This window comes from Odocoileus virginianus, chromosome 18 (assembly GCF_023699985.2).
Source record: "Odocoileus virginianus isolate 20LAN1187 ecotype Illinois chromosome 18, Ovbor_1.2, whole genome shotgun sequence".
Lineage (NCBI taxonomy): Eukaryota > Metazoa > Chordata > Mammalia > Artiodactyla > Cervidae > Odocoileus > Odocoileus virginianus.
Genome location: NC_069691.1, coordinates 37,121,142 through 37,141,126, shown reverse-complemented (window position 1 = coordinate 37,141,126; position 19,985 = coordinate 37,121,142). Strand labels below are relative to the sequence as shown.

General features: G+C 39.8%; 1 protein-coding gene across 1 annotated transcript in view; it reads right to left on the bottom strand.

Moving 5' to 3' along the window:
• Nucleotides 1–17,675, bottom strand: part of LOC110122131 (interferon tau-like) — a 37,201-nt gene extending 19,526 nt beyond the window's left edge. Inside the window, exons 1-2 of the mRNA XM_070480179.1 lie at nt 17,671–17,675; nt 17,070–17,397 (exon numbers count right to left, since the gene is read on the bottom strand). Of these exons, the coding sequence (XP_070336280.1) occupies nt 17,070–17,397; nt 17,671–17,675 (333 nt within the window). The remainder of the gene's footprint in view (nt 1–17,069; nt 17,398–17,670) is intronic.
• Between the last annotated feature and the right edge of the window lie 2,310 nt (nt 17,676–19,985).

The window sequence follows — 19,985 nt, the reverse complement described above, 5'->3', positions numbered from 1 at the left end:
TAAGATAGCAATTCAAGTAAGCATTTGCTTTTCACCCTTTTATTTTAAAGTAGCAACACACATGTGTATACTTATTTAATACATATTATACAAGTGTGTGTATACTTATATAAGTGTATATATTGTTGTTCACTCACTTAGTTATATCAACTGATTGAGACCCCATGAACTGTAGCATGCCAGGCTTCCCTGTCCTTCATTATCTCCCAAGTTTGCTCAAACTCATGTCCATTGAGTCAGTGATGCCAAGCAACCATCTCATCCTCTGTTGCCCCCTTCTCCTCCTGCCCTCAGTCTTCCACAGCATCAGGGTCATTTTCAATGGGTCAGTTTCTTCTCAGCAGGTGGCCAAAGTATTAGAGCTTCAGCTTCAGCATTAGTCCTTTCAATAAATATTCAGGGTAGATTTCCTTTAGGATTGACTGGTTTGATCTCCTTGCAGTCCAAGGGACTCTCAAGACTCTTCTTCAGTACCACAGTTCAAAAACATAAATTCTTCTGCGCTCAGCTTTCTTTATGGTCCAAATCACATCCATACATGACTACTGGAAAAACCATAACTTTGACTACATGGACCTTTGTTGGCAATGTGGTATCTCTGCTTTTTAACACATTGTCTAAGTTTGTCATATAATTTCTTCCAAGGAGAAAGAGTCTTTTAATTTTGTGGCTGCAGTCACTGTCTGTAGTAATTTTTGGCCCCAAGAAAATGCAATCTGACAGTGTTGCCACTTTTTCCCCATCTATTTGCCATGAAGTGATGGGACTGTATTCCATGATCTTTCATTTTTTGAATCTTGATACAACTCTATATGTATACGTATTGTTTTGTTTTGGGGGGGGGGGTCTGGTTTAGCTCTGCCTCAAATTGGTTCCCTAAAAAGGTGGTTAATTTAGATCAGGGAAACAGTAGATGGTATAGAGATTCAGTTTTACATGATGGCTGAAGATTTTCAAAATTTGAATTTTTGAAATTTCTATTATAATGGAAAATTTACTTATTGAGATTGGTGTATTCATTCCAAAAAATCCTCTCTGTTTTGCTTTCCATGCATACAATCTGAATTGTGATACACAGAATGAAATATTCTAAATACAAAAGAAATGTTTCAACAATTAGAACATTTAAATAGAATTTGTGACTACAACATTTCCATGTTAAAGCCTGATGCTTTTCTAAGTTAAAATTAAACTCTATGTGAACTTACAGTTTAAGAGATGAGATGGCACTAGTGGTAAAGAATCTGCCTGCCAATGCAGGAGACAAGATATGTGGGTTCCATCCCTAGGTTGGGAAGATGCCCTCTACAAGGAAATGACAACCCACTCCAGTATTCTTGTCAGAGGACCCTGGCAGGCTACTGTTCATGGGGACGCAAAGAGTCAGAAAGGATTTATGGACTCAACCACAACCATGCAGAAAATTATAAAACGAGGGAAACAAAAAGGAAAGTTTGTATGTGATTTTAGAGGTTATTATGTTTCACATAAGAAAACAATATACCTCTTGGAGTTCACAAGTTATCACTGGAAGTCCTAATGCTGGAATGTTTCTACATTTAGTTAAAATATAATGATGAAAATGAATCCGTGTCTTATTTGTGTAATAAAACTCAAAAAATTTATCATCCTACTTGGAAACCATGTTAGATCTGAAATACTATCAAGAACATGAGGAGGCGGTCCTAAGATGGCAGAGGAATAGGATGGGGAGACCACTTTCTACCCCACAAATTCATGGAAAGAACATTTGAACGTGGAGCAAATTCCACAGAACAACTTCTGAATGCTGGCAGAGGACATCAGGCACCCAGAAAGGCAGCCCATTGTCTTTGAGAGGAGATAGGACAAAATATAAAAGATAAAAAGAGAGACAAAAGAGGTAGGGACAGAGATCCTCCCCGGGAAGGGAGTCTTAAAAAAGAGAGAAGTTTCCAGACACCAGGAAACACTCTCTCTGGCGGGTCTGTGGTGAGCCTTGGAATCTCAGAGGGCAAAATAAGCGGAAGGAAAAATAAGTAAATAGTGAAATCCCACAGATTACGTGCCTAACAGCAACTCCCAGCGCAGCAGCAGCCCAGACCCTGGCATCCCCCACTTGCAGGCAGGGGAGGGACAGGGTGGAGCAGGCTGCATTGCTGAGGGCAAGGTCTGGGCCTGAATACCCTGAGGGCGATCTGAGGGAACTAGGTTGAGATAGCAACCCAGACTGTGGGATAGCTATCCCCTGAGCCCCGCGAAAAGCCCAAACCTAAGACAGGGCCAGGCAGGCTCACAGGACAAAGGACTGAGCAGAGCCAGCAGGCTGTGGACAGGCCCAATCCCCGTAGGAGACAGGCAGGGGAGGGCAGCCAGAGCCGGAAGGGGGCAATCGGCCCCAGAGAGGCAGCCACCGAACTGCAAGCAGACTTCTCTGCTAACCAAGACTTCTTGGGGTTCTGGACGGTCGACATCTGCCGGGAGGCTCGCAGGCAGAGACCAGCTCCCCAAATAGACACAGGGCACACCTAAGAAGGCCAGATACCGAGCGGCGGGAACCGGGGAGGGGGAAAGCCGCAGCCTCCACCGGGGGTGAATACGCGCCTAGCACCTGGTCACCTGTGCGGCTCCCGCCTGGGACGGGCCCAAAACACTGTCCCAACCAAGTCTGCGCCTTTGTGGAGTACCCAAGAACCTGGACCTGAGCGGCTTAGACCTGGGAAGTGCATGTAAACCAGGGCCCGCCTCAGACAGTTCCCGGCAGAGCATCCTAGAGTCTGAGCAGTGTGGATGGGAAAGCACACACGCCGTGAGCAGGGGCAAACCAGTGTGGCTGAGTCACTGTGAGCACACGCCAGTGATATCTGTTCGCAGGGTTCCTCCCTCCCCAAAGCACGACTGAACAAGCGAGCCTAAAAAAAACTGACCACCACCCGCCCCTTGTGTCAGGGTGGAAATTAGACACTGAAGAGACCAGCAAACAGAAGAATAAACAGAGAGATAAACAGAATAAACAGAGAGAATAAACAGAGAGATCCACTTTGGAAGTGACAGGTGCAATAGATGAAAACCCTGTAGTTAGCACCGACTACATAGCAAGGGGCCTATAAACCTTGAGAAGTACAAGCCGGACCAAGAAACTATCTGAAAATGAACTGACCCCACACTGTCTGCAACAGCTCCAGAGAAAGTCTTAGATATATTTTTACTATAATTATTTTTTAAATTAAAAAAATTTTAAAAATTTATGTTACAAGAACATGAGAAAAGTACTTTACCTTATTTTTAAAATTATACATCATGTGTAGCTCATCAAAAACAAGTATATGAGTCAACTATGTTTCATCAAGAAAAATAATAAAACAATAGAAAAATAATTTATTTTATGGAAGTGAAAAATGGATAGGTTTAATGTATGAAATTGATACATTGGAAAAAATGATAAGGTCATAAAATGTCCATGGCTAAGGATATAAAAATAGAGGAAAAATAGCAAATGCATGTAATAATGAAAATCTATTTTTTTCCATTATTGAAAAAGAAAATGAATACTTGGGTCTAAGAACATACATTTCACATTACTAGAATCAATACTGTGAATGAGAATTGTTTTTTCTTCACTTCTGTATTTGCTACTTTGTGTTTAAATTGGCAGGACAGCTAACTGTTCTTTGATTTCTAATTTCCTGCCATCTTCTCACCTGGAGTTCAGAGGAGCCAATAAAATAGCCAATCTCTAAGCTCAATATGCCAGCAAATTTGGAAAGCTCAGCAGTGGCCACAGGACTGGAAAGGTCAGTTTTCATTCCAATCCCAAAGAAAGGCAATCCCAAAGAATGCTCAAACTACTGCACAATTGTACTCATCTCACATGCTAGCAAAGTAATGCTCAAAATTCTCCAAGCCAAGCTTCAATAATACGTGAACCATGAATTTCCAGATGTTCAAGCTGCTTTTAGAAAAGGCAGAGGAACCAGAGATCAAATTGCCAGCATCCACTGGATCATCAAAAAAGCAAGAGAGTGTCAGAAAAACCATCTATTTCTGCTTTATTGACTATGCCAAAGTCTTTGACTGTGTGGATCACAATAAACTGTGGAAAATTCTGAAAGAGATGGGAATACCAGACCACCTGACCTGCCTCTTGAGAAATCTGTATGCAGGTCAGGAAACAGCAGTTAGATCTGGACATAGACATAGAACAGACTGTTTCCAAATAGGAAAAGGAGTACTTCAAGGCTATATATTGTCACCCTGCTTATTTAACTTATATGTAGAGTACATCATGAGAAATATGGGGGTGGATGAAGCACAAGCTGGACTCAAGATTGCCAGGAGAAATATCAACAACCTCAGATATGCAGATGACACCACCCTTATGGCAGAAAGTGAAGAAGAACTAAAGAGCCTCTTGATGAAAGTGAAAGAGGAGAGTGAAAAAGTTGGCTTAAAGCTCAACATTCAGAAAACTAAGATCATGGTCCCATCACTTCAATGCAAATAGACGGGGAAAGAGTGGTGACAGTGGCAGACTTTATTTTTTAGGCTCCCAAATTACTGCAGATGGTGACTGCAGCCATGAAATTAAAAGATGTTTACTCCTTGGAAGAAAAGTTATGACCAACCTAGACAGCATTTTAAAAAGCAGAGACATTACTTTGCCAACAAAGGTCCATCTAGTCAAAGCTATGGTTTTTCCAGTAGTCATGTATGTATGTGAGAGTTGGACTATAAAGAAAGCTGAGCACCGAAGAACTGATGCTTTTGAACTGTGGTGTTGGAGAAGACTCTTGAGAGTCCCTTGGACTGCAAGGAGATCCAACCAGTCCATCCTAAAGGAAACCAGTCCTGAATGTTCTTTGGAAGGACTGATGTTGAAGCTGAAACTCCAATACTTTGGCCACCTGATGTGAAGAGCTGACTCATTTGAAAAGATCTTGATGCTGGGAAAGATTTATGGTGGGAGAAGAAGGGGACGACAGATGAGATGGTTGGATGGCATCACCGACTCAATGGACATGAATTTGAATAAACTCCGAGAGTTGGCGATGGCCTGGTGTGCTGCAGTCCATAGGGTCACTAAGAGTCGGATATGACTGAGCTGAGCGACTGAGCTGAACTGAACTGAAGCCAGTATTTGACTACAGCCCATAGATGTCAATGTAACTCCAGTTCATGTTTGTTCATGAATGCATCACTCACTAGTCAACCAAGACTACAAGGCTGAGGACCTAGAACAAGAGAAGAAAGTTGCCACAGATCTTCATTCTCTCAGTATTGTAGCTTGCTCCTTGCTGCAGTCCAACACTGGATAACGGATCCCTGAAGAAAGGCCATGAAAGACTTCCAGGATCACATGGAGAGCCTAGTGTGATGAAGTAACCCCTGCCACGTAAACTCTCCCCTCAGACCTCACCTGGTTCACCTGCTTTCTTGGTTAAAGCTTGTGGGGTAGTTTTATGAGAGAGTCTATGTGACACTGAACATAGATATTCCCATGGTTTTCTTAGTTGTACATGTGCTTGGATGCAGTCTCAATAGAAGTCTTGAAGAACAGGTCAGGATACATGATGTCTAATGATGGCAACAGTATCATCATCATTCAAAAAGATTTTGACTCCCAGGATGAGAAATGCCTTCAGAGCAAGTTTACAAGCTAGATAAGAATATGAAACTCATTGCTATATTCTCATATGCTTCACCTTAAAGTGAGAATTGTTTCATTCAAGTTGATTATGGCCTTACTAACCACAGGACTCCAAAAATTTCCAATCATCATATTTGGAATACATGGCCCTCATTTTGCAAACTGTGCCAAACTTTCCACCATTCTAAGAGCATTCAAAATTAAGATATTTTCATTTTCTTAAATAAACAATGTATTTTCCTTTAACGTTTAGACATTCCCCTGTGTTTACACTTGAACATAGCTTCCCATGCATCTCTATCCCATCAAGTCTCCAGTGAACATTGACTCTGTTGATTAAAGCAACAGTCCTAGTAAGAACTAGAAGTGAACAGTCATATCAGTGGAAGTTACTTTAAAGAGTTTCTTGGGGGGAGGAGCCAAGATGGCGGAGGAATAGGACAGGGAGACCACTTTCCCCCCTACAAATTCATCGAAAGAACATTTGAACGCTGAGCAAATTTCACAAAACAACTTCTGATCACTAGCAGAGGACATCAGGCGCCCAGAAAAGCAGCCCATTCTCTTCGAAGGGAGGTAGGACAAAATATAAAAGATAAAAAGGGAGACAAAAGAACTACGGACGGAGACCCATCCCGGGAAGGGAGTCTTAATAGAGGAAGTTTCCAATCACCAGGAAACCCTCGCACTGGCGGGACTGGGGGAAGTTTTCGGCAATCTAACTGGGAGGAAAAATTAAATAAGGCCCACAGGTTACGTGCCTTAAAGCACCTCCCAGCAGAAAAGTACCCCAGACGACCGCACCCGCCAGCAACAAGCGGGAGCGGAACGGAGAGGAGCAGGCGGCATTGCTTAGGGTAAGGACCGGCCCGAAGACCCTGAGAATGGTCGGAGGGAGCTTTTTTGAACTGTGGGATAGCGAGGGACAAAGTTAACCAGCCCGAACACACTGCCGGCGGTTCGCTAAACAAAGGGACTGAGAAGCTCTGGAGAAGAGCCGGCCCATCCCCGCTGGAGGTAGGAGGCAGGGGGGAGGGGAAAAGGGCAAACTCAGCCCCTGAGAAGCCACCCCCTCCCACACTGCAAACAGGCCCCCGGTTCCTATCTAAAGACTTCCTGAGACCCGACTGGCGGCGCGCGCTGGGGCCGCGGAGGGAAAAAGCGCGCCGAACCCGGGGAGATTGCGCCCAAGCCTCTAGCTGCCTGAGCCACTCACTGCGGAGGGAAAAGGCGTGCTGCACCCGGGGAGAGTACGCCCAAGCCCCTGGCTGCCTGAACCGCTCAGGCCGGGGAAGGCACAAAACACAGGCGCAACCGAATCCGCGCTGTTGTGGAGTACCCGAAAACTGGAACCGCACTTAATGCAGGGCCCGCTCCATATAGAGCAGCCGGGAGCCTGAGCACTGTAGACGGGGAAAGCACTGACACCCGTGAGCAGGGCAAACCCAGTGTGGCCGGTGAGTGCTAGCCACACGGAGCAGTATCTGTCTGCAGCGCCCCGCCCTTCCCGTAGCAGGACTAAACTGAACTAGCGAACCTAAATAAGAGATCACCTCCGCCCGCCTGTGTCAGGGCGGAAATTAGACACCAAAGAGAAGCCAAAATAAACAAAGGGAACCGCTTCAGAAAGGACCGGTGCAACAGATTAAAATCCCTGAAGGTAACACCGACTACACCGGAAGGGGCCTATAGATATCTAGAAGTGTAAGCTGGAAAGAGGAGCTATCTGAAATTGAACTGAACCTACACTGACCACAACAACTCCAGAGAAATTCCTAGATATATATTTTTTTTTAATTAAAAAAAATTTTTTTCTTTCCTTTTTTTTATTTTTTATTTTTTCTCTTTTATTTTCTTTTAAAATTCCCTATTACTCCCCCATTACTCCTCAACTTTCATTTTCATATATTTTTATGATTTTTTTAATTAGGGGAAAAATTTTTTTTCTTTTTTTTTCTTTTTCTTGTTTTTCTCTTCTATTTCCTTTTAAAGTCCTCTAATACTCCTCTATTATTCCTTAATTTTCATTTTCATTTCACTATAACCCTGCCAAAAAAAAAAAGAGAGAGAGAGAGAAACCCTATTTTTAAACCAAACTTCATATTCATTTCTAAATTTTTTGTGTGTTTTTGTTTTTGTCTTTAAATATTGTATTTCAAAGAGTCTAACCTCTACACTAGATTTTTAATCTTTGTTTTTCAGTATGTGATATAAATTTTGGACATTTAAGAATCCAATATTCAGTTCCCATTTCTATTCAGGAGTGTGGTGATTACTCTCCCACTTTTGGCTCTGTGTTTTCTACCTCAGAACACCTCTATTTCCTCCTTTCCCCTTCTCTTCCCAATTCAATTCTGTGAATCTTTGTGGGTGTCTCGGCTACAGAGAACACTTTGGGAACGGATAACTGCGTAGATCTGTCTCTCTCCTCTTGAGTCCCCTTTTTCTCCTCCTGCTCACCTCTATCTCCTTCCTCCCTCTTCTATTCTTCATGTAACTCTGTGAATCTCTCTGGTTGTCTCTCACGGTGGAGAATCTTTTCACCATTAACCTAGAAGTTTTATTATCAGTGCTGTATAGTTGGAGAAGTCTTGAGACTATTGGAAGAATAAAACTGAAATCCAGAGGCAGGAGACTTAAGCCCAAAACCTGAGAAAACCAGAAAACTCCTGACTACATGGAACATTAAGGAATAAGAGACCATCCAAAAGCCTCCATACCTACACTAAAACCAACCACCACCCAAGAGCCAATAAGCTCTAGTACAAGACATACCATGCAAATTCTTCAGCAACGCAGGAACATAGACCTGAGTGTCAACATACAGGCTGTCCAAAGTCACACCTAACACAAAGACCCATCGCAAAACTCATTACTGGACATTCCATTGCACTCCAGAGAGAAGAAATCCAATTCCATGCACCAGAACGCTGACACAAGCTTCCCTAACCAGGAAACCTTGACAAACCAATCATCCAACCCTACCCACTGGGTGAAACCTCCACAATAAAAAGGAACCACAGACCACAAGAATACAGAAAGCCCACTCCAGACACAGCAATCTAAACAAGATGAAAAGGCAGAGAAATATCCAACAAGTAAAGGAACATGAAAAAAGCCCAACAAGTCAAACAAAAGAGGATGAAATAGGAAATCTACCTGAAAAAGAATTTAGAATAATGATAATAAAAATGATCCAAAATCTTGAAAACAAACTGGAGTTACAAATAAATAGCCTGGAGACAAAGATTGAGAAGATGCAAGAAATGTTTAACAAGGACCTAGAAGAAATTTTTAAAAAGTCAATTAAAAATTAATAATGAAATAAATGAGATCAAAAACACTCTGGAGGGAACCATGAGTAGAATAACAGAGACAGAAGATAGGATAAGTGAGTTAGAAGATAAAATGGTGGAAATAAATGAAGCAGAGAGGAAAAAAGAAAAAAGAAAAAAGAATCAAAAGAAATGAGGACAACCTCAGGGACCTCTGGACAATGTGAAACGCCCCAACATTCGAATCATAGGAGTCCCAGAAGAAGAAGACAAAAAGAAAGGCCATGAGAAGTTACTCGAGGAGATAATAGCTGAAAACTTCCCTAAAATGGGGAAGGAAGTAGCCACCCAAGTCCAAGAAACCCAGAGAGTCCCAAACAGGATAAACCCAAGGTGAAACACCCCGACACATATTAATCAAATTAATAAAGATCAAACACAAAGAACAAATATTAAAAGCAGCAAGGGAGAAACAACAAATAACACACAAAGGGATTCCCAGAAGGATAACAGCTGATCTATCAATAGAAACCCTTCAGGCCAGAAGGGAATGGCAGGACATACTTAAAGTAATGAAAGAGAATAACCTACAACCTAGATTACTCTACCCAGTAAGGATCTCATTCAGATATGAAGGAGAACTCAAAAGCTTTACAGACAAGCAAAAGCTGAGAGAATTCAGCACCACCAAACCAGCTCTTCAACAAATACTAAAGGATCTTCTCTAGACAGGAAACACAGAAAGGTGGTATAAACGTGAACCCCAAACAACAAAATAAATGGCAACGGGACCATACCTATCAATAATTACCATAAATGTAAATGGGTTGAATGCCCCAACCAAAAGACAAAGGCTGGCTGAATGGATACAAAAGCAAGACCCCTACATATGCTGTCTACAAGAGACCCATCTCAAAACAAGGGACACATACAGACTAAAAGTGAAGGGCTGGAAAAAAATGTTCCATGCAAACGGAGACCAAAAGACAGCAGGAGTCGCAATACTCATATCAGATAAAATAGACTTTCAAATAAAGGCTGTGAAAAGAGACAAAGATGGACACTACATAATGATCAAAGGATCAATCCAAGAAGAAGATATAACAATTATAAATATATATGCACCCAACATAGGAGCACTGCAATATTTAAGGCAAACGCTAACGAGTATGAAAGAGGAAATTAATAGTAACACAATAATAGTGGGAGACTTTAATACCCCACTCACAACTATGGATAGATCAACTAAACAGAAAATGAACAAGGAAACACAAACTTTAAAGGACACAATGGACCAGCTAGACCTAATTGACATCTATAGGACGTTTCACCCCAAAACAATCAACTTCACCTTTTTCTCAAGTGCACACGGAACCTTCTCCAGAATAGATCACATCCTGGGCCGTAAATCTAGTTTTGGTAAATTCAAAAAATTTGAAATCATTCCAGTCATCTTTTCTGACCGCAGTGCAGTAAGATTAGATCTCAATTACAGAAAAAAAATTATTAAAAATTGAAACATATGGAGGCTAAACAACACGCTTCTGAATAACCAACAAATCATAGAAGAAATCAAAAAAGAAATCAAAATATGCTTAGAAATGAATGAAAATGGAAACACAACAACCCAAAACCTATGGGACACTGTAAAAGCAGTGCTAAGGGGAAGATTCATAGCATTACAGGCCTACCTCAAGAAACAAGAAAAAAGTCAAATAAATAACCTAACTCTACACCTAAAGCAACTAGAGAAGGAAGAAATGAAGAACCCCAGGGTTAGCAGAAGGAAAGAAATCTTAAAAGTTAGGGCAGAAATAAATGCAAAAGAAACTAAAGAGACCATAGCAAAAATCAACAAAGCTAAAAGCTGGTTTTTTGAAAAAATAAACAAAATTGACAAACCATTAGCAAGACTCATTAAGAAACAAAGGGAGAAGAACCAAATTAACAAAATTAGAAACGAAAATGGAGAGATCACAACAGACAACACTGAAATACAAAGGATCATAAGAGACTACTACCAGCAGCTCTATGCCAATAAAATGGACAACTTGCAAGAAATGGACAAGTTCTTAGAGAAGTATAACTTTCCAAAACTGAACCAGGAAGAAATAGAAGATCTTAACAAACCCATCACAAGCAAGGAAATCGAAACTGTAATCAGAAATCTTCCAGCAAACAAAAGCCCAGGACCAGATGGCTTCACAGCTGAATTTTACCAAAAATTTAGAGAAGAGCTAACACCTATCTTACTCAAACTCTTCCAGAAAATTGCAGAAGGTAAACTTCCAAACTCATTCTATGAAGCCACCATCACCCTAATTCTAAAACCAGACAAAGATGTCACAATAAAAGAAAACTACAGGCCAATATCACTGATGAACATAGATGCAAAAATCCTTAACAAAATTCTAGCAAACAGAATCCAACAACATATTAAAAAAATCATACACCATGACCAAGTGGGCTTTATCCCAGGAATGCAAGGATTCTTTAATATCTGCAAATCAATCAATGTAATACACCACATTAACAAATTGAAAGATAAAAACCACATGATTACCTCAATAGATGCAGAAAAAGCCTTTGACAAAATTCAACATCCATTTATGATTAAAACTCTCCAGAAAGCAGGAATAGAAGGAACATACCTCAACATAATAAAAGCTATATATGACAACCCCACAGCAAGCATCACCCTCAATGGTGAAAAATTGAAAGCATTTCCCCTGAAATCAGGAACAAGACAAGGGTGCCCACTCTCACCACTACTATTCAACATAGTTTTGGACGTGTTGGCCACAGCAATCAGTGCAGAAAAAGAAGTAAAAGGAATCCAGATAGGAAAAGAAGAAGTGAAACTCTCTCTGTTTGCAGATGACATGATCCTCTACATAGAAAACCCTAAAGACTCTACCAGAAAATTACTAGAGCTAATCAACGAATACAGTAAAGTTGCAGGATATAAAATTAACACACAGAAATTTCTTGCATTCCTATACACTAACAATGAGAAAACAGAAAGAGAAATTAAGGAAACAATACCATTCAACATTGCAACAAAAAGAATAAAATACTTAGAGGAGTATATCTACCTAAAGAAACAAAAGAACTATACATAGAAAACTATAAAACACTGATGAAAGCAATCAAAGAGGACACAAACAGATGGAGAAATATACCGTGTTCATGGATTGGAAGAATCAATATTGTCAAAATGGCTATACTACCCAAAGCAATCTATAGATTCAATGCAATCCCTATCAAACTACCAACAGTATTTTTCACAGAACTAGAACAAATAATTTCACAATTTGTATGGAAATACAAAAAACCTCGAATAGCCAAAGTGACCTTGAGAAAGAAGAATGGAACTGGAGGAATCAACCTGCCTGACTTCAGACTATACTACAAAGCCACAGTCATCAAGACAGTATGGTACTGGCACAAAGACAGAAATATAGATCAATGGAACAAAACAGAAAGCCCAGAGATAAATCCATGTACCTATGGACACCTTATCTTCAACAAAGGAGGCAAGGATATACAATGGAAAAAAGACAACCTCTTTAACAAGTGGTGCTGGGAAAACTGGTCAACTACCTGTAAAAGAATGAAACTAGAACACTTTCTAACACCATACACAAAAATAAACTCAAAATGGATTAAAGATCTAAATGTAAGACCAGAAACTAGAAAACTCCTAGAGGAGAACATAGGCAAAACACTCCCCGACATAAACCACAGCAGGATCCTCTATGACCCACATCCCAGAATACGAGAAACAAAAGCAAAAATAAACAAATGGGACCTAATGAAATTTAAAAGCTTTTGCACAACAAAGGAAACTATAAGCAAGGTGAAAAGACAGCCCTCAGATTGGGAGAAAATAATAGCAAATGAAGCAACATACAAAGGATTAATCTCAAAAATATACAAGCAACTCCTCCAGCTCAACTCCAGAAAAATAAATGACCCAATCAAAAAATGGGCCAAAGAACTAAACAGACATTTCTCCAAGGAAGACATACAGATGGCAAAAAAAAAAAAAAACACATGAAAAGATGCTCAACATCACTCATTATCAGAGAAATGCAAATCAAAACCACAATGAGGTACCATTACACGCCAGTCAGGATGGCTGCTATGCTATCCAAAAGTCTACAAGCAATAAATGCTGGAGAGGGGGTGGAGAAAAGGGAAGCCTCTTACACTTTTGGTGGGAATGCAAATTAGTACAGCCACTATGGAAAACTGTGTGGAGATTTCTTAAAAAGCTGGAAATAGAACTGCCATATGACCCACCAATCCCACTTCTAGGCATACACACTGAGGAAACCAGATCTGAAAGAGACACGTGCACCCCAATGTTCATCGCAGCACTGTTTGTAATAGCCAGGACATGGAAGCAACCTAGATGCCCATCAGCAGATGAATGGATGAGGAAGCTGTGGTACATATATACCATGGAATATTACTCAGCCATTAAAAAGAATTCATTTGAATCAGTTCTAATGAGATGGATGAAACTGGAGCCCATTATACAGAGTGAAGTAAGCCAGAAAGATAAAGACCATTACAGTATACTAACACATATATATGGAATTTAGAAAGATGGTAACGATAACCCTATATGCAAAACAGAAAAAGAGACTCAGATGTATAGAACAGACTTGTGGACTCTGTGGGAGAAGGCGAGGGTGGGATGTTTCAAGAGAACAGCATCGAAACATGTATATCTAGGGTGAAACAGATCACCAGCCCAGGTTGGATGCATGAGACAAGTGCTCAGGCCTGGTGCACTGGGAAGACCCAGAGGGATGGGGTGGAGAGGGAGGTGGGAGGGGGGACCAGGATGGGGAATACATGTAAATCCATGGCTAATTCATTTCAATGTATGACAAAAACCACTGCAATGTTGTAAAGTAATTAGCCTCCAACTAATAAAAATAAATGGAAAAAAAAATAAAGAGTTTCTTATTATTTTGGCTGTTGGCACGTGGCTTAAGAGGCATTAGTTTCCTGACTGGGGATTGCACCCAGGCCTGCAGCAGTGAAAATATTGAGTCCTAACCACCGAACGGCCAAGGAAGTCTCAAATTACTTTAAATTTTGCAGTTTTAGTTGCTCAGTTTTTCATTCGAGGATTCAGAGAAATTCTAAATTGCTTTAACATTATATATTTGCTCTAAATAATTGACTATTGGAGAACTGAATGGAGTATGACAAGGGTCAAAAAACATGTAAAAGTCACATTAAAATTAAAGCATGAATCCAATACATTTGAGACCCAAACTGATAAAGGTTAAAATAATTTTAAAAAATTAATAGAATCTGCTTAAACATAAAAGATGCTATTGATTAATTTAAAACACTAACTCCATTATTACTTGGAAGAGAAAGAAAAACCTAAAATCAAATAATGCTAAATACTTAATACCAAAACAAGGGCAACACAGAAGGGGGCCCATACAGAGCAAGAAAATATAATGAAGGAAATAATTAGAGGTGGCAATGTTAATATCAACAAGATCTTTGTCATTAATATCAGTATTGATACACTTGAGAATTCCAGAAATAATACATGAGAAAGAAGTTCTTCTTTGTGAGAAAGAAGTTCAATGTACATAAGAAACACATTGAATCTATAATTAAATTTTAAAAATACTTGAGCTAAATTTCAAATAGTATAAAACAATGAGGAAAGAATGTAACGTTATATAGCAATGTGAATACAAACATGGTAGCACTGAAATTTTACCTAAATGCTGTGCTTGCGAGCTAAGTTGCTTCAGTCATGTCTGACTCTTTGTGACTCTATGGACCATAGCTGCCAGGCTCTTCTGTTCATGGGATTCTCCAGGCAAGAATACTGGAGTGGGTTGCCATGCCCTCCTCCAGAGGATCTTCCTGACCCAGGGATCAAACTGGTGTCTCCTATGTCTCCTGCATTGGAAGGCAGGTTCTCTACCATTTGCACCACCTGGGAAGCAGCACAATGCTATTATTCTGTAAAAAACCATATATAAAATAGTAAAGAGAAGAAGAATTGAAAATATGATTTAGAGGAGGAAATTAGTGATTAACACTCTTGGGCCCTTAACCTAGAATAGGAAATATAACTTGTTTCAAATATCTATAAACCATCCATGAAAATTATCATACATTAGACTTCACAAAAAATATCCATAATTCTTCCAGGGGAAAAATATTTGTATAAGTTGTGTGCCCAGATCACAATGCCTGCAATTAATTTTAATATTATTTTAAAGCATCACTTAAAGATGTAACATCATCCTGATAAATTATGTCAAGTCAAAATTAAACTGTAAAATTAGAAATTTTGTAAGTAATGGAAATTAAATTACTACTCCTCAAATTTTCAGAAGCAAAGGTACACACTGAGATGAGCTCATATCCTAGAAACATGTATTGAAAATAGATTGGCCTCATTCATTAAAGTCAACAAGAATATTCATATAACATTAATAGAAATAGTATAAACAAATATCTGTCAAATGCCCACTTCTTAGTGACCATGATTTTGACTCTCATTCTCTAGAGTAAAACTTGATTTTATAAAGAGAGTGGTAGTGTAGCGCATAACTCAAATAATCATCATCCAAGTGCTTCTCCTCAGAACAATCACCATGCATGCAGCAGACGTGCTTGTCACACAATATGTTAAAAAGACTACAACAGAGAATATTTTTTAAATGTATACTCCAAAGTTAAGATTTCATAAAATTCATCATCTTGCTGTTTCACTAAGGATATTCTTAAGTGAAACAGTACTTTTTTTCAAGCTTCAAGTATATTATACATAAAAACACAATTACTAGGACACTGAGGTGTCACTGCTCTGATCAACACTAAGGCACCAGCACTCTTACCCAGCATTGTATTTGCACCACCAGTAGAAGCTGTTAATGTGGTGAAAAAGAGAAATAAGATCTTGATATCACTATAATAATCGTTTTACCTCATGAATCCCTGTAGAGAGTCCTGGGGATCTGCAGGGGCCCACAGGCTGCACTTTGAGAACTGCTGGTTTCTTGAATTTCCCTGCACCTGCTCTGGTCAGAGTTGCTCTGTAGCTTTAAATTTGCAAGTAATTTACTTGGTTCTTAAGATAAAATCTCTAACATCATTCAAAAGTCTATCACTGGGCCATTTTCCATATCTCCAGGGTCACGCCATGCTATACCCTACATGCATCAGTACAGTCTACCGACTCCGGTCTTGTTCACGTCTTTAAACGTGAACCATTCCTGCTGCAGGGACCCTCTATAAGCTGTGCTTTGTTTTGTATTATTATTTTTTTTTATTTTGGGAAATTTTGCTCTTTGTGAGTTACTTGACAAATTCATACTCATTCTTCAAGTCTCATACTTCAAATTACTTCCCTGGGGATACTGAAGGTGGTCTGAATGAGCTTCCCAGGATACTCACTGCCATCAGCATCTGATACTTCTGTGTAGCCCAGGGCCCATGTGTAAATACCTACTTACCTTATACCTACTTCTTTCATGGCAATGTCCTTGCAACAGTGTGAGCTCTGTAAGGTTGAGTTCTGCCTTTCATACTCAAGACTCTCTCTAGAAGGCCAACAAATAAAGGAACGAACTGCACAACATCTTTCTATATGTAGTTTTACAGCATTAGGCCTCTGGGAAAAGATTAAAAAGGAAGAGGAAGAAACATGTCTTCAAATAAATTTCACGAGTCAAAAAAGGTAGATTTTTATTAAAGAAAATTATATATTCTCATGTAATGAATAGAACATATAACTGCAAATACCATAAAAATAAATTAATTAATATAAATAAATGAATTACATTCACACAAAAACATGTTATTCCATAATAATCAGCCACAGGGCATCAGATATATTTCCTCTAATTCTAAAAGCAGCTGGATATCAATATTCTCAATATTAAAGCCATATCATATGTCACTCAAACTATTTCATAGCTGAAGCAGAAATCAGAGTTCTGGAAATGACTGAACAATGAAGAGTCTGAGCTAGGACACGAGTCACTGAGAATCAGCTTCCTTCTTACTTCCTGAGTTTTCTTAGGAGCTTGTTAACACAGAAAGCGCCTTGTAATTTCCACTCTGATAGTTTTCCAGGGCCAGTCGCTGTATCCCTTCTCTTGCAGGTAGACATGGATGCCCTGGAAGTACCTCTTCACGGCCAGCGTGGGGCCCATCCTTCCCAGGGCAGAGTCTTCCTCTCCCATCACCTGCCCCAGGCAGGCGTCCAGGTGGTCCAGCTGCTGATGGAGTCCAGTGCGGAGCTGCTCCAGGAGGGTGGTGTCCCAGGCAGCAGAGGAGCGCTCTGTGTTGAAGAGGTTGAAACTCTGCTGGAGCATCTCGTGGAGCACAGAGATGGCCTGGGCCTCCTGCAGCTGGCCGCCACTCTCCTGCTCCTGAGGGAAGCTGAAGTCTATCCTGTACCCCAGACAAGAAAGAGAGAGATTGCCCTTATTTGATCTAAATGTGTGAAGGTCTCCTGCTTTTCCAAGTCAAGGCTCTGAGGCAGTTCATGGACTCAGAGGAAGAGATGGGGTTAGAGACGAGCATCATCAGTGTCATCATTGAGGAGATGAAGAACCATTGGTCAGTTCCACAAGGAAGCATTCCAGTTGAGATGAGCAATTGTGAGCTTTGTTTCAACTTCATTTCATCTAAGGATCTTCTGTTGTGTGCCTCTTAAATATTAAGTCCAAAATTTTCATATTCTGAATTTACCCATTCATGTACTACCTCATTTTGGGCTTGCCTTTCACTTCAAGAGCCTGGAAATCTGTTATGAGTTTCTGCTCTTCTTTATCCTTACATTGAAGTAAAATGTATTCATTAAAAAAGTAGATGTTCTAATTCAATGGAATGCTTATCATCTCAGTAACTTTGAATTAATTATATATTAATAGATATTGGAACTTTCTTCCTGATGCTAAGATCAACTTTTAAGGAAACTTTGTTAGACTTCTTTTTTAAAATCTTCTTTTGCTGCCTCTGCATATTCCTCTTGAAAGACTTGATCAGATGTGAAAAATATCTGAGCTTTATATGCATGGATCTAACTTTATTCTCTGTGACAGAGCTTTTAATTTGTCAAATTTGGTTTTATTTACTCTCCATAATTGAGAAAATTGTTAAACATTTATTATGTGCCAATCAATATGCTGAGCTTGTTACAGAGTCCAAGTTGCTCTGCTCTGCAGGGTAATAAATGAATCCAAGACGAGGTGTTGAGATCAGGAAAGGACTTTATTCGGGAACTGGCTGACTGAGGAGATGAAAGGCTATTGCCTCTAAATAACCATCTTGTGGGGGTCCTGGATGTCAGATTCTTTTATGAATCAGAGATGGGGGAGTTGAGGAAACAAAGTAAAAGGACTTTTTAATTCCTGAAAATATCTCCCAGAATGTCTAGCAAGCCTCAGGTAGGGGGATGTGTTAGTTGCACTTCCTTATAGTCATTTCATGGGTGGTGTGAAATGGAATATCTCATGTCATGTCAACAAACAAAGATGTCACATCTATCTGTGATTCTTCCCTTCCCAAATGTGAATTTCTGGGACAAAAAGAGTTGAAGTCACAGAAGCAGATCCAGTATAAATTCAAAATTAACCCTTCCTGGTTACAAACTCAGCCTATACCAAGATGATTAATCCTCCAAAGTCACTCTCATGAAAATAAAGTGTAACCACCACTCCTATCCAAGTGTTCAAGTGGTTAGAATGTGCCTTTCTTAGCCCAGGCCATTTATCCTTGCCATGTCCAAGTAGCCCACTTTTTTCTTAGGTACTTTTATACAGTTTTCATATTGCTACCTCATCTTTGTCATTTGTATTTCAGTTTGCAAAAGCTGTGCTAATGCTCCTACAATGTTTTCTATTTCCACTTGGAGGTTTATTGCAAAAAAAGGAACAGAAAATGTAAATGAATAGAACAGTTAATGTATTTCTTTGGTGATTTTTCAAAAGATCAAAACTTTCCACTCATTGAACATTCCTAGAAAATAAAAGTAAGCAGTGAATGAAGAAGTAATACACAAAGGTAAAAAGAAAGTAAATGATGTAATTGAAAAAAACTATAGTGACATCTCTGTCCAAATGACAAAATGTCACTGAACTACACAAATAGGGATGAAGAGCTCTAAAGAATGACAGATTTCAGACCACCCTATGTGAAATTGTTTAGCTGAAGACAGAGCCAGAGGAGGGTAGCAGGCTCTTAGGCAAGAGTGTTACCTAAAAAGATAGTTGACTGCTTTGCTAAATCCCAGTATCTATTTATTTATCTTTATTTGTCTGTTTACATTTCTCAGTCTTCATGGACATTATCTGATTCTGAGGATATAGACCTATTAACTCACCATGAAAGAGACTGGGTTACAGATTGGACAGTCATTTTATTCATGTGTGAAAGGTAAGCTGGTATCTGGAAGCTACTAGGTATAAGTGATTTGGACAGGACATCATGTTCACATAAGAGATGAGATTAGATATAATAATGTTGACCACTGAACTGAGAATTAAAGTAAGGAAAGCAGGTCATCTCAGGGAAATTCTATCCAGTTTCCATAGTTGGATGTGTGAATTTTCTGCCTCGGAACAGTTAACAGATACTGAAATCTTATATGTCCAGGCATTGTCAGAAGTATGTTATGTCCTACAAGCTTCACAAAAATCCAGTGAAACTTATATGATTATCAGTTCCATACAAGAGGAGAAAACCGTAGTGCCAAAGGTCACATAGGCAGTGCAGGCTGGCGTTGTGACATCAACCCAGGAATCTTGCCCCGTGTCCACTGCCTCATGCACTGGACTGAGCTGTCTGCTCTGACAATGTGCTTCCTATTTTAGAGGAACACTCAGTAAGTTCTTCCTCTCCAATTACTAGTCTTCATTGTCACAAAAGTGCCATTCACTCATTCCAGGGACATTGCAATCATTAGACGACAGCTGAGTACACAGTTCCCTTTGCACCTGATAAGTTCTGCCGGGAGCCGACACACAAGATCCCACCCATGACAAGGCCATGAGGGAGAAAGCCTGATGGGCAAGGCAGAT